The sequence below is a fragment of the Peromyscus maniculatus genome, chromosome X (genome assembly GCF_049852395.1).
Source record: "Peromyscus maniculatus bairdii isolate BWxNUB_F1_BW_parent chromosome X, HU_Pman_BW_mat_3.1, whole genome shotgun sequence".
Lineage (NCBI taxonomy): Eukaryota > Metazoa > Chordata > Mammalia > Rodentia > Cricetidae > Peromyscus > Peromyscus maniculatus.
Window position 1 is genome coordinate 140,617,095 of NC_134875.1, and position 14,982 is coordinate 140,632,076.

General features: G+C 44.6%; 1 protein-coding gene across 1 annotated transcript in view; it reads right to left on the reverse strand.

Annotated features, from left to right (window-relative positions):
• Positions 1–1,923: 1,923 nt before the first annotated feature.
• Gnl3l (G protein nucleolar 3 like) overlaps positions 1,924–14,982 on the reverse strand; it is a 32,774-nt gene continuing 19,715 nt past the window's right edge. The window contains exons 10-16 of the mRNA XM_076561802.1: positions 14,367–14,454; positions 13,771–13,945; positions 13,537–13,679; positions 13,148–13,284; positions 10,450–10,577; positions 7,233–7,455; positions 1,924–4,937 (exon numbers count right to left, since the gene is read on the reverse strand). Of these exons, the coding sequence (XP_076417917.1) occupies positions 4,855–4,937; positions 7,233–7,455; positions 10,450–10,577; positions 13,148–13,284; positions 13,537–13,679; positions 13,771–13,945; positions 14,367–14,454 (977 nt within the window). The 3' untranslated portion in view covers positions 1,924–4,854. The remainder of the gene's footprint in view (positions 4,938–7,232; positions 7,456–10,449; positions 10,578–13,147; positions 13,285–13,536; positions 13,680–13,770; positions 13,946–14,366; positions 14,455–14,982) is intronic.

A 14,982-nucleotide genomic window follows, 5' to 3' on the forward strand; every position in this document is an offset into this window, starting at 1 on the left:
TGAGGTTATAGTTCAGAGTCACAAAAAAATAGAATTGCAGTTGCAGGGAAGAAACACGGGAGCATTATGTAATAACAGGTGTAGAGTTCTGGGTATATGATATGAAAAGAATTCTAAAATTGACTGGTGATTTTACAATAATGTGAACATAGAATGCCACTGAAATGTACACTTAAAATGATTAAGGCAGTAATTTTATGTCTATTTTACTACAACTTTTAAACTAAATCTGCCAATAGGGTTTTCCTCTGAGCTTAATTATATTTGTTTCTATTTTAAAAAACACACTGTTTATTTAAAAAAAAAAAGGCAAGATAAGACACAAACTGGAAGTTTCTTTACAAAGCATGTATCTGATAATTTGTATTCAGCATAAAACCTTCCAAACAATAAAACAAATACAAGATGTGCAAGGGAGATTTGGGGCATGGCTAATGGCAGAGTACTTGTGTAGCATGCAAGATCACCCTCGGTTTGATGCTCGTCCTTGCAAATAAATGATCAACAGATCTGAACACTCTGACAAAGAGAATAGATGAATGGGAAATGAATAGATAGATGGAAATAGGACCAAATCATTAGTTACTAGGAAATACAAATCAAAACCACAATGAGATGCTACTGAACCTAGCAGGATACCAACAGGGTTCTCTAGCAGGAACTAGAGAAGTCAGTTTAAGTGGTAAAGCCTTTGCCTAGCTGCGGGGTGGGGTGGGGTGGCGCAGCCAAGTGCTAGAGGATACAGAACTGAATCTATTTTTTTGGGGGGGGGGGGGTTGGATTTTTTTTTTTTTTGAGACAGGGTTTCTCTGTAGCGTTGGAGCCTGTCCTGGAACTCATTCTGTAGACCAGGCTGGCCTCAAACTCACAGAGATCCACCTGTCTCTGCCTTCTGGGTGCTGGGATTAAAGGTGTGCCCCACCACCGCCAGCACAGAACTGAATCTTCCACATCCTGATGGGAGGTGAATGGTAGTGTCACGTTGGAAACAGTTTATCAAAGACACACAAGCAGAATAGAAGAGGATCCAGAAATAAACCCACGCACCTAATCTTTGACAAAGCTGTCAAAATATACACTGGGGAAAAGCCAGCCTTTTCAAAATGGTGCTGATGGTAGCCTGCAGAAGAACGAAACAAGATCCATCATCTCTCCCCTGCACAAAAATTAATTAAGCTGAGCAGTGGTGGCACACTCGGGAGGCAGAGCCAGGCAAATTTCTGTGAGTTCAAGGCCAGCCTGGGCTACAGAGTTCCAGGAAAGGCGCAAAGCTACACAGAGAAACCCTGTCTCGAAAAACCAAAAAAAAAAAAGAAAGAAAGAAAGAAAAAAAAGAAAAAGAAAGAAAGAAACATGGAGGAAACAAAGTACAGGCATAGACAAGGACCTTCAGGAAAGGTCCTAGAGCACAGGAAAGATCCAGGACAGGCTCTAAAACTACACAGAGAAACCCTGTCTCAAAAAAACCAAAGAGAGAGAGAGAGAGAGAGAGAGAGAGAGAGAGAGAGAGAGAGAGAGAGAGAGAGAGAGAGAGAGAGAGAGAGAGAATGAAAACCAATGAATTTACAAAGTGAACTTAATATGTACGTCAGAGCCGAGAGATGGCTCAGCAGTTAAGAGTACTTGCTGCTTTTGCAGAGGACCCAAGTTCAGTTCCCAGCACCCACACAGTGGCTCACAAACAACTGCCTATAATTTCAGTTCCATGGGATCTGATACCCTTTTCTGGCCTCTGTGGACACCAAGCCATGCATATAGTACACAGACATATGTGCAGGCAAAATAATAGTAAAGTTTTTTTAATGAACATTAAACGAACCAAGTTTAGCAGTTTCTTACAATGTTAATCATATGCTTACCATATATTCCAGCAATCCAAGTCTAGGTAGTAATGCCAAAGAAATGAATGAACACAGTCTCACACAAGTTCTTATAGCAGCTTTATTCATAACTTCCTCCTCAACTGTAAAGAATGTCTTCCAACTTGGGATTGAATAAGCAGCAGTACATCCACACAATGGAGTATGAAATAGAAATCAGAACTATTGATACACCCAGTAATACGGATCTCAAATCTAAAATTCACAGCAAGTTATACGCACAAGTTACATACTGTTAAATTCCACTTACAACTCTTTTCAAGAGACAAAGCAGAAAGTGAAAGCACATGTCAGTGATTGCCATGGGCTGGGTCTAGAGAACTGGATTTGACTATCACAGCATGAGATGGCTGGGGAGGCTAACAGAATCTTTCTGCTCTTGTGTTCACGGTTACTCTTTATCCAGTTATCAGTGCTGATGCAACTGTATTTTACTCGAATGTAAAGTTTCAAAGTACAAAGCTAAAAGCTTAATGGCATAAAGTAAGCCCCTGTGTGACTTATGACATCCATACTAAGGAACAGTATCTGTGGATGGGGGCAGGCTATATTACAAGGAGACATGGTAAGTTTGGGGGGAACACCACAACAATTCTGTATACTTTTTTCTGTTATTGTTGGTTTTTGTTTGTTTGTTTTCCAAGACATGGTTTCTCTATGTAACAGTTCTGGCTGTCCAGGAACTCACTTTGTAGATCAGGCTGGCCTCGAACTCAGAGATCCACCTGCCTCTGCCTCCCAAGTGCTGGGATCAGAGGCATGTACCACCACTGCCTGACTAAAAATTCTGTATCTTGATAATGGTGGCAGACCACCCCTATTAACAAGTATCCAAACTTACAGAACTTAAGATTATAAAGGATGAAATTTATTGTAGAAAAATTATTTTTTAAAGTGAGAATAAAGATCCAAGAAATTGCTTTAAGAGTTAAGACACAACCAGGCATGATGGCAAACCCCTGTAAACCCAGCACTTGGGAAGCTGACCAGAAGGCTCTGGAGTTCAAGGCCACCCTGGGTTACATGGGGAAGACCCTCTGCTCACGCACGCGCGCGCATACACATTCACACACACACACACACACACACACACACACACACACACACACACACACACACTCCCGTTAAGATACAACAGAGTTAGAATATTGTTATTTTGGTTTGCTTTGAGACAGTCTCTTACTTTGCAGTCCAGGCTGGACTCAGATTCACAGACATCTTCCCGCCTCAGCATCCTCAGTGTTGGGATTACTGGTGTGAGCCACCCACCTGGTCAGAGTCCAAAATTCTTATCCTGTCACAATAATTTTAGTTCTATTTTATTTTGGATAGATTGTGTTCCCAAGGGTCTAGATGCTTTTATTTCTAATATATTATTATCTACCAAAACTTCAATGAAATCAGTAAACTAAGTTGAACACCATTTAAAGAGACTTGGAAAGCAGTTTTCATAAAATGTTACCAGTTTTTAAAAGCAGAGTAGAGAAAATACACTTAGAAGTTTTGACAACAGGAAACACCACAGGTAGATGCCTGACCAATGTTCCTATGTTGAGAAGGCAATATAATACAGCAGAAAAGGTTAGCATAGGATTATAATTACACTCCTTTTAAACCTAGCATACCGCCATTTAATGTTGGTTTGAGCACATGCAGTCAGCTTTCCGAGCCTTATCCCTTCCCGGTAGGGATGAGCTGCAAGTTAAAGGAGCTAACTGATTCTCAGAGACTGGTAGTTTATGCTCAGCCAGTATCTAATTCTGTCTGAAAAACATGGATAAGGGCTGCATTCCCTGAACATCCTGCAGCCAATGGCTTTCCAGCTCACTATGATAGGGTATCTATACCCCTTCTAGAATCTTCAACCCTTTTCCCTATCCCCAGACACTTGCAGAAACACAGAAGACTCACCACTGTGCTTCTCTACGCCTACGCTACCCAAATGAGGACCTACCTATTAATTTGGAAAATGAGTAGCCAAGAGCCTTAGGGATGCCTAGGCACTGAGATCTTGTGGGGTGATAAAAACAGAAAGGATCACCCATCCGGGGACAACCCCACCATCACTGCCACCAGGTTTCTCAGCAGTCCATCCTTTAGAAGATTGACCTTCCCTAAGAGGTCAACCCTTATCAGCCTAACCCACAAGGTAGGACACAGGAACTGAGAGTACAGGTTACACTGCTAACACTTGGACTTTGCTTATTTGTATTTTTTAATAATTACAATTTCATTTATTTATTTACTATTGGTATTTCAAGACAGAGTCTCTCCCTGTAGTCCTGGACCAGGCTGGCCCAGAACTCCGAGATCCGCCTGCCTCTGCCTCCTGAGTGCTGGGATTAAAGGCACGGACCACCACTGCCTGGACTCTTACTTGTTTTGGGTTGTTTGTTTTATTGAGAAAGGGTCTTGCCAGATAGTCCGGGCTGTCCTGTAACTTGCAATTCTCCAAGTTCCAGTCTCCCAAGTGTCAGGATTTCAGGTATGTAACTACCATGCCAAGACTCTGCTGATATTTTATCTTGTAAAACACAGTGGGAGCTGGGAGTGGTGACAGAAGCACGTAATCCACTACTCAGAATGGAGGCTGAGTAAGCAAAGTGGGATCCAAAGCAAGGCTCTTTCTCCAATGACAATAAGAGATGGTGATAATGATAATAATAATACAGCTTGGCAATAGATTGTTTGTCTAACATGTGTGACAACCTATTAGGTTCAATCCTTGGCACCACAAAAACAAACAAAAAGTCATTTTCCAAGACAGCAAGAATTAAATAGCGGGTATTGGGGATTGGCAGTTCCAGACCTTTAAGACTCTTAACTGAGGAGAATGGAGGGCACTGTGGCACAAGATACATGGTGTGGGAGGTGTTCTTCTACTATGTAGGTACATCAGGGAGAATGGAACGACACCTGTAGTCTCCCATCCCGTAGGAAACAGTGTTTGCAGTGTGAGGGGAAGATCAGCTCATCAGTCTCCAGCAGTGTCGTCGCTGTTGCCAGAGAGGTCGAGGATCGACATCATGGAATCCGACAACTTATTGGCGATTTTATCTGTAGATGGAGAAAAACAGGCAATCTTTGGGTGGCTGGCTTGGCCAACAGAAGGCCTGCCACAGCCAGCTTATCACTAGCTTGGCCTATCCCAACCTTCCCACAGGCTCAGTTGCCCATCTAATCATTCAGCAAAACTGATGGGCCATTCAAACTGTCATTCAACCTCACAGGTAGACCCATTCACTGTGAAGTGATCACCCCAGCATAGCTTCAACTCAGGGTTTCAGACTCACAGGATTTTAAGTATTTTTGTGTCTAAGTACCAAAATAGTAACTTCCTCCTACTGTGTGAACTTAACACTCCTCCATTACCCGACCCACCCCCAAATGAGCATTCATAGCAAAGGAGCGCCCGGCAGTACTGGCTTTGAGCCTGACTGCTTACCACTCACAGCTCTCATCCACCAGACATACATGTTCCTCAGGATTCCCTGAGACTTCTCCAGGAAGCCTCTGCTGACTCCACCTATCTCCAAGCTAGGTTAAGCTCCCTTGAAGTGCTTGCTATATGTGCCGTCAGGGTGATGATTCGACACTGTCAGTGTCTGTTCTGTCTCCTCTCTACTCCCTAACAAGACTTGGAATTTAAGGGCAATCCATCCCTGGATTCCTAGGACTCTGTAGAGCCAGAAGATGGCTATAAAATATGGCCTAGTTAAAAAGAGGAGATGTCACAGAGTCAATCAACCCTACCAACATTTGTATTTTGTTGTTTTGAACCCGGGTTTCTTTGTGTAAGAGCCCTGGCTGTCCTGGAACTTGCTCTGTAGACCAGGCTGGCCTCGAACTCACAGAAACCTGCTTGCCTCTGCCTCCCGAGTGCTGAGATTAAAAACATGCACCACCACCACCACAACGTGGCTACATTTGTATTTTGTAACCACAGATACTGAAGAGTAAACATACTTACCTTTATTAATTCACTAAAAAACTGTTTTCTCGCTCCTCAGTATCCACAGAGGATAACAAACCCACAGCTTTACTAAAAACAATGTAGTTTCTTCACATAACCTACACACATCCTCCTGTACATTAAGATTTCTTATATCCAATCCAATACAAATACTGTGAAATGGCTGCTATGCTGTGTTGTTCAAGAAATAGGGACAAGAAACATAGCCTGCACCTATCTTAACTTTAAATTTTTATTAGCCAGGCATAGTGGCGCATGCCTTTAATCCTAGCACTTGCAGAGGCAGAGGCAGGCAGATCTCTGAGTTCAAGGCCAACTTGGTCTACATAGTGAGTTCCAGGACAGAGCTACATAATGAGACCCTGTCTTGAAAAAAAAAATCAAAAAATTATTCTATGCATATATATGTGTGTGTGTGCGTGTGTGTGTGTGTCTGTGTGTGTGTGTCTGTGTGTGTGTGTGTGTGTGTGTGTGTGTGTGTGTGTGTGTGTGTGCCTGAGATTATGTATGTGCACCACCTGCATGCTAATTCCTGGAGAGGTCAGAAGAGGCATTGGATACCCTGAAACTGGAGTTACAGACAGTTGTGAGTCATTATGTGGGTGCTGGGAACCAAACCTGGGTCTTCTGTAAGAACAAGTGCTCTTAAGAGGGAAAGAGTCATCTTTCTAGCACCTAGAGATGCAGTTGCTTCCAAATATTTATTTTCACTTGACTGATTCTGTAGGACAGAAGCCACAGATATGGAGGACCAACTATATATATTCTGAAAACCTGAATGAGTCAGCTGCACAAAGGACCACCATTTATACAAAAAGGAATTCTTTTGTGTCTTAATGTGGAAATATTCCATAGACACAGAATGGAGAAATTATGAAGCAAAAATTGTATGCTCAGTGACAAGCATTGGTATGGAAAAGAAGACACAGAATGTAAGACTTCTGAATACATCTGTCTTAAGAAGGGCAAGAAAATAGCTGGGCAGTGGTGGCATACACCTTTGATTCCAACACTTGAGAGGCAGAGGCAGACAGATCGTTATGAGTTCAAAGCCAGCCTGGTCTACAGAGTGAGTTCCAGGACAGCCAGGGCTACACAGTGAAAACTCTGTCTCAAGAAAAAAAGGAGAAGGGCAAGAAATTAACCAGCTGCCTATGGTGGGAAGCCTTAAGAGATTTGACTTTGTATCCTCTGGGATTCCAAATGCATTTCCTACTGATACAATACAAATGAAAATACACATTCTGCCCAGCATGGTGCCAGTCCATGAAGTTCCTAACCCCATCCCTCCAGGCTTTCTAAGATGCTTATTCAAGAAGACCCGAACTCTGCCTCCAATCATGCATTTTCAGAGCATAGGAATGGCCAGGTACCCCTACCTGAACGCTTCTGCATTTTTTTCTTATTCTTCAAGGCAGATGCCAGAGCCTGGCCTTGTTGAAGTGGGTCTGTCTCCAGGATCCTCTGCAACATTGGGCGGCGATCCACTGAACTGACTTCCACTATGCGATTGTTTTGGGGGCAATGGTGGTCCACATTGCGTTTAGGCCACCCCATCTGTTGACGGTTTGGTTTGGTACAATACCCAGTGAGGTTTCCAATCTGGGGAGAAAAAGAATAATGATGGGGTCTTGATCTCCAAACACTCCTGCAGAGAAACTAAGGATAGGCTTGAGTAAGAAGCAATCTGGAGCCAGTGATGACTCCACCAATCCTAACTGGTGCTTAGTTAGCCTACGAGACTCAATTTGTTCATGTGTCAAACAGCAGTGAACACTGGATAGCTTGCAAGGCTTTTTATAAGAATAATTTGAAAAGGAAAAGGAAGCAGTAATAGCTCACACCTGTAATCTAGCAGTCAAGAGGCTGAGGCAAGATTGCCATAAGCGTAAGGTCAGTCTGGACTACATGGTTTAGTTCTAGGTTAGTTTGGGCTACCGAGTAAGATTGTCAAAAAACAAAACAAAAAAAAAAAAACAACAAAAAAACAAAAACAAAAGGAGTCACTCCATTAGTAACAATTCATATTATGATCCTTTGTTGAAATAACCCAAGGCCTTACTCAGCTAGTATTCTTTTCCAATACAGCTAGTATTTTTAACACCCACTTCATACCCGGCTATGGGGGACAATCCTGGGAACAAAGAAGTAAGTCAGATTTAGTTCTACCTTCAGTAAGTAAGCAGGCTAAACCTAACTCAGAGCATGTTGTCTACCTATGGGCTACTGTAAAGGGTATCCGTGTGGCAGGTACATGTGAGTAGTAAAAGGAAATATTAACAAAGCATTTACTATGTATCACGTACCAATCTAACATACAAAAATGCACATACCTAAGGAAATATGTATTCACATAAACATGGGTCAAGCAACGATGGGCCACATTGTGACGGTGGCCTGCCACAAACATCTTAGTTTATATAAGTACACTCTAGGATATTTCCACAATGAAGATCCTATCAAGGTAGGCATGGTAACATACTCATCGTCTCAGCACTCAGGAGGTAGAGGCAGGGAGAACAGAAGTTCAAAGCCAATCTCAGTGACATTGAGTTTTGAAGATAGCTAGGCTACATAAGACTGTCTCAAAAATCCTAAAACACTGTACTTCTTAGAACATAGCCTTGCTGTTAAGCAGCACTATGTGACTATATTAACTCCTTTTATATGTATTACTAATTTAATTCCTGTTAAGAATGCACCTGAGGCCAGGTGGGCAGTGGTGGCTCACGCCTTTAATCTCAGCACTTGGGAGGCAGAGCCAGGCAGATCTCTGTGAGTTAGAGGCCAGCCTGGTCTACAGAGTGAGATCCAAGACAGGAACCAAAACTACACAGAGAAACCCTGTCTGGGGGTGGGGGTGGGGATGCACCTGAAGTCACAGAGCTAGCAAGTAAGCAGCGGGGTAAATTAAGACCCTAATAGCCTGGCTCTATAGCTTGTGAGTATAACCACCCACTGCCCTATAGTAAAGTAAGATGGGGTGGTTTGAGCCAAGCTACTAAGGCTGGTGATGGAGATAGCATTCACTACACAGTACGCCCATACAGTACTTCTTGGGAGTTGTGTAACAAGGCGGCCTGCTGAGGACCCTGGATTGAGTCTGGAATTTGTAGTACAAAAATGGGGGACTACTGTCAGTTTCTAAGAAATGCACTATGTCCAGGGACTTATGGCTCAGTGAACAGTATCATTATAGATTTTTTTTAAAAGTTTATTTATTATGTATACAGGAGAGGACACCAGATCTCATTACAGATGGGTGTGAGTCACTATGTGGGTGCTGGAAATTGAACTCAGGACCTCTGGAAGGGCAGTCGGTGCTCTTAACCTCTGAGCCATCTCTCCAGCCCCAGATTTTTTTTCTTTAGGCAATAGGAAACTTCTAGAAGTATGTGAAGATGGGAAGAGTGTGACTCCTGGCACTGCACAAGTTCAGACCTTACCTTCTACTATGTATTGACTAAAGGTGAGTTTCCTCGCTGGCCAACCTGAGCCCGTTTCTTCCTGAATGACTATTCTCATTAGCATGGCAACAAGACATTTTTGTTAATAAATCTTTCTAGATATTATATCACCATGAAAAATAAAGGACAGCTCTTGAAGTAAGTAATCATGTGACACGATCTCTAAACCAATTTTAAGTGAGATGAGCCCGGAACAATAGGAAAAGCATCCTCTATTTTAACTAGTCACTTGGGACTGGCTGTGGCTCACTGGTAAAGGGCCTGCCCAGCTCTTATGCCGGTGCCCAGAGAACTCAGCCTTCAAGATGCAGCTTAACGGTTCCCTAGCACCTAACCAGTAGTCTAGTTTAGGGCCCTTAGATCCAGGCTGTTCCTTACTATCACCCGCCCCTAATCACTCCTCCTCTGAGTCTGAAATGAACTCTCTGGAGGACAGAGCCAGGGCGACTGAAAAAAAAAGATGGTGGGAAAACAGTCAGTCATACGATGCCATGAAGATCTTGTACAGCAAGCCATGGAGAAGTGTTTAGGAAGGAAAGTGACAGGGTCACACTAGGTTATTAGGAACCACAGAATACCCAGGCATGATGGTGCATGCCTGTAATCTCAGCACTGGGCAGGTGGAAGGCAGGAGGATTGGGTGTTCAAAGCCAGCCTTGGCTACATGAGACCCTGTCTCAAACAGCAACAAAAGAAATCATGAAGCATATATCCAGGTAAGTTGAAGACTAGAAGCATACTCTAGGATTACAGGAATCACAGAGATGAGAAATTTCGACCATGTCTCAAGAAATATGGCAAAGAATAGCTATGGGATTTGGTGACTACCAGCATATGAGATCCCGGATACTAGTCAGGGAAGGGAGAATCATCTGCTAACTGAATAACTGGGTGGCCAAGATGGTGACACCTGTTCTATGGACTGGAACCAGGGCTGCGAAAGCTGCTTGAAAGAACTCCTTAGACATGTTATTGTCTGGCAAAGAACACACCAGGTCAAGCATGCACAAGTCCATAGGAAGTGTGTGAGCAACTCAGACCTCAATTCCCCCTGAGCTATATGTGGAAGGAACTGACTGCTTCCCAGAACCCAGCAGGAGACAACTGTCATGAGGATGTGGAGAGGTACCTTATATACGGTGGTTTTATCTTCAATGGCATTTGCTATTTTCACCAGCGGAGAATGGAGCCACTTGACCTCCATTTCTTGTGGGTCCATGTCACCCAAAAGCTCATCGGATTCTCCCACGGCCAAGCCTTAAACGCAAACACCATTGTTAGGATCCTGGCTGCCCCTTTGCTGCCAGCCCGCTGATCAGGCCTTTGCTGATCGGCAAAAAGGACACGAGGGGAGTGGGGGTGAGTGAGGCTGTTTCTGCTGAGAGGATACACAACAAAGATTGAAAAGCAGGAATACTAATCCAGGTGGTGCATACCTGTAATCCCAGCACTTGGGAGGGTAAAACAGGAGGATCATGAGTTCAAGGCCAGCCTGGGCTGTATGTCGAGACCCTGTCTCAAAATAAAAACAAAACAAAAGAACGAATATTATAGGACAATCACCTGCTGGGAGTTAGCCTTGAGGTTTCAGCTTGCTCATGTGAGAAAAGGGAATTCCACAACTCTTATTCATAGGATTAAGGTAAAACCCAGCAGAGGACACCTACTGTATGTACTCTGGCTCAAATGTGATGAAGAGAGCCATGAGGATTCCCTTCCTAGGACCAGGCCTCTCTTCTCCTCCCTCCTGCCCCCTGCCCTCAGACATGCCCATTGCTTTGTGCCACATTACCCTCATATTTACATCTATCAACTCTATCCCACCCACTTCACCCAATGTCCTAATTCCTATTCACTCTTCAGATCCAACACTAGGACCAACTCCTCCAAATGCTTTTTACCCCTCTCCCCTTCTCCACCCTCATCTCAACTCCCTGTAGTGAGGACACTCCTCTTGTCCTTACAAATCCAGCCAGGGTCGAGCATCACCATTAGAACATGAGTTCAAATCCCTCTCAACTGCCCACTTGACAGAATCAGAAATTAAATTCAACAAGAAGGCTGACTTGCCTGAAGCCACACATGGAATAAACTAGAAATCAGGCAAGTCTTCTTGTCCTCTTTTGTAATCCAGGACTTTAGAGGACCCAGAGAAGAAAATGAATGGCCTTCAAGAAAAACAGAAACAAGACTCTGGGCCAAGCAGAGCTTTCTCAGCTGTTCCCAAGTGTATGACCAGAGAGCCCTGGGCAGAGTAGAGAATGAAGTAGGAACCACAGGCCAAGGCTACAAATAGTATCTAAGAGCAGAAGCCTACTCACCAGTTGTAGCAAGTCCTACCTCCATATACCCCAGACAGCATCTACAGAGCATAGATTTACTATATGCCAGGTTCTACTCCTCTATATCTTTTCCTCCTTTTGGGGTGCTGAGAGTCAAACCAGGGCCTTGTGAATGCTATGCATGAGCTGTACCACTGACCTATACCCCGGTCCTCTTTTACAAATTAGGTAAATCTACACAATACCCTTATGGAGTGAGGCTACTGTTCTTACTTTACAAAAGATATCACTGAGACAGGGTGAAGTGAACAGACTTGTTTAGTATCATACAGCTAATGAGAAACAAAACTTAGATTTATTTAATTGCAGGCAGCTCATATCTTTTATCCACTCAGCTATCTCACTAGCCAATGGTGATAAGAAAATCTAAGAATGCTGAGAAGATCCTAGGGTAGCCAGATATGGTGGCATATACTAATACTCAAGAACCTGATGGGACAGAATTACCTAAGTTCAAAGCCAGCCTAGGCTATACAGTGAGCACCAGGTCAATCAAGGCTACATAATAAAATCCTGTCTAAAAAAGCCTAGAGTACCTGTAGGTGTAGCTCAGTGGTAGCGTGCCTGTCTGGCCTACACAAGGCCCTGGGTTTAATCCTGAACATCGCTTTTTTTTATTTTAAGCCTAAGGCAATAGGAAGGAGGAGAATAGGGAGAAGGACCATTTGGTCATTTGATTTGGCTGGAATTTCAGACCCATGCAAACATACACACCTAAGAAGGAATTTTTGAGCCTTTAATCCAGCACTCAGGAGGTACAGGTAGGTAGTCAGATCACTGAGTTCATGGCCAGCCTGGTCTACATAATGAGTTATAGTCAGCCAAGGGCTACATAGTGAGACCCTGTCTCAAAAACATGTCCCTCCACACATAAAAAGGGCTTTTTTTTTTTTTTTTGGTTTTTCGAGACACGGTTTCTCTGTGTAGCTTTGCGCCTTTCCTGGAACTCACTCTGTAGCCCAGACTAGCCTTGAACTCACAAAGATCCGCCTGCCTCTGCCTCCAGAGTGCTGGGATTAAAGGCGTGTGCCACAACCACCCAGCTTAAAGGGCTATTTCAACCTAAAAGAAAGAAATGGAGTCTCAGGCGGCCCATGGTAACACACGCCTTTAATCCCAGCACTCGGGAGGCAGAGCCAGGTGGATCTCTGTGAGTTCGAGGCCAGCCTGGTCTACAGAGTGAGATCCAGGAAAGGCACAAAGCTACGCAGAGAAACCCTGTCTCGAAAAACCAAGAAAAAAAAAAGAAAGAAAGAAATGGAGTCTCACTTGCAAAGAACCTAAAGGGGGTGCCAATCTACCAAATGTTTACCACCACCCCTACCCTCATAGCCCAAACTAGAATTTTCTACCTTGCAAGACAGTGAATAAAATTTAACACCAAGCCCCAAGTAGCCCCAGGGAAGGAGAGATCACATGTGTAATCTGACATGGGGTCTGGGGTCTAATAGAACAAAACTAGTCCCCCCGCCCATCCACACTTACATTCCATGGTGTCTTCATTGGCCTGCTCAGTATCTTCGATATCAAAGACCTCAGTCATCTCCTTAACAATCTCGGCACTGAGATGGGTGGGCAGAGTGTGAGTAGGTGGTGGTGGGGTATAGAAGCTGATCTTCCCACTATATTGGGAGAGAAGGGGAGGTCAGTGGTGATGTCGCTGAGAACAAATAACCTATCAAAAGAGGACATAGGATGAGAAATCCACGCAATGGCTTTCCGAACAATGTGTTGAACTGCTCCATAACCACTAGGCACAGAGTACCAAGAAAGGCATGACCAGCTCTTCAGCTGTCCCCTACCTTGGGACCCAGGAATTCAGGCTGTCCCACTGGCATCAGTGAACGCCACCTCTTCCTCTACCCCTTCCTCACCTCACCCAGTCAGCCAGGACAGCTTTGGCAGCCTGCTCTTGACTATATACACCTCCCTTCTTCTTCTTTCCCAAGCGGTGGGCCACTGCAGTCAAAAAGTGCTCAGTAGTCTGGAATCCAGAGACACCATAGTAGTTGGAAATCTAGCAAAATTGAAGGAGAAAAGTCATGAGAACAAGTGAAGGGCCTCTGAAGTAGTGGGATAGGGCATCCACTGAGGACCCTGCTCCATACCTCCTCCAGGTTGCAGCGCTGAAGGATGGTCTCCACCGGGGTCACCGGGTCTGCCAACTTCTGCACATGGACGCAATTACGCAGGATGGTGCCCACCTCTGAATTGGGTCCTGGGACAATGCCTGGAGCATCTAACAGCCTGATGAACTTGTCTAAGTAGACCTCCTGCATGAATCTAGAGAGAGAAAAACAAGGCCCAGCTGTACCCGAGAGCTAGTCACAAATGTTGGGCCTGGAGAGGTTGGAGAGAGGTAAAGAAGAGAGGGAAGGTATAATTCAGATGAAGTGGAGAAATATAGGACCAGGGGGATCTGAGGTGCTATAGAGCCAATCTCTTTCACTGGGGACTTAGGAGCTCAGGCAAGTTTCTGACTCGCTGGGTCTCAGTTGCTTCAATATTTGCAGTTGTTATAAAAGACCCAGCAGCCAACACCTGGGATGGGCTAGGTAAATGAGGGCTATTAGGATTCCTAAACCCGCGGTATGAAGCAGAGGATGGTCCACAATTGGGAAATGGGCAGGGGCTGAAGGCACATGAGCTGTGATGGAATGGTAATGTCAAGGTTTTGTGAAGCAGGGAAATGGGCAGATCTTACTTTGTGACACCAGGAACAGCTCCCACACTACACGCACGGCTGCGCTTCAGGCTGTTGATCAGACTGCTCTTTCCCACATTGGGAAGGCCTGCGAAGTAGGAACAGAATACTCAGGGCAGGAAGTGCTCACAGGAATTCAGGCCAGCTTGCTTAAGAAAGGGCCTGGCAGAGGCAGTAACCAGGTCACGGACAAGCCAAAAGTAGAGTCTGGCCTCCTGTCTCCCCACCCCAGACCCTGGCCAAGCCTCTACAGGGTATTTCTAGTTCTCTCCTCCTCTTCTGGCATTCTAGGCACACAGGGCCCTCTCTCTAGATGTGCAGTCTACCTCCCACCACAACCAGCCTGGAGAGGTGCTCCATATAAGGAAGGCCTCATAGACATGACCCAACGGAAGGTGGAGTCTAGTGTTGAAACAGACCACCTGTTCTGACATGCAATTCCCCCGGGGAGAAGGGACTACTCTCCAGATGCCCCCTCTCTACACAGCTGTCTAGGCCTGGGGAATCTTTGTAGTCGAACACCTGTGCACCACTCTCAGGCTAGGGCTGTCGTTGTGACTTTCTCTCTCCCTGGATGTCATTCTTACTGTCCTCTATGTGCACTAAAGTATACCAG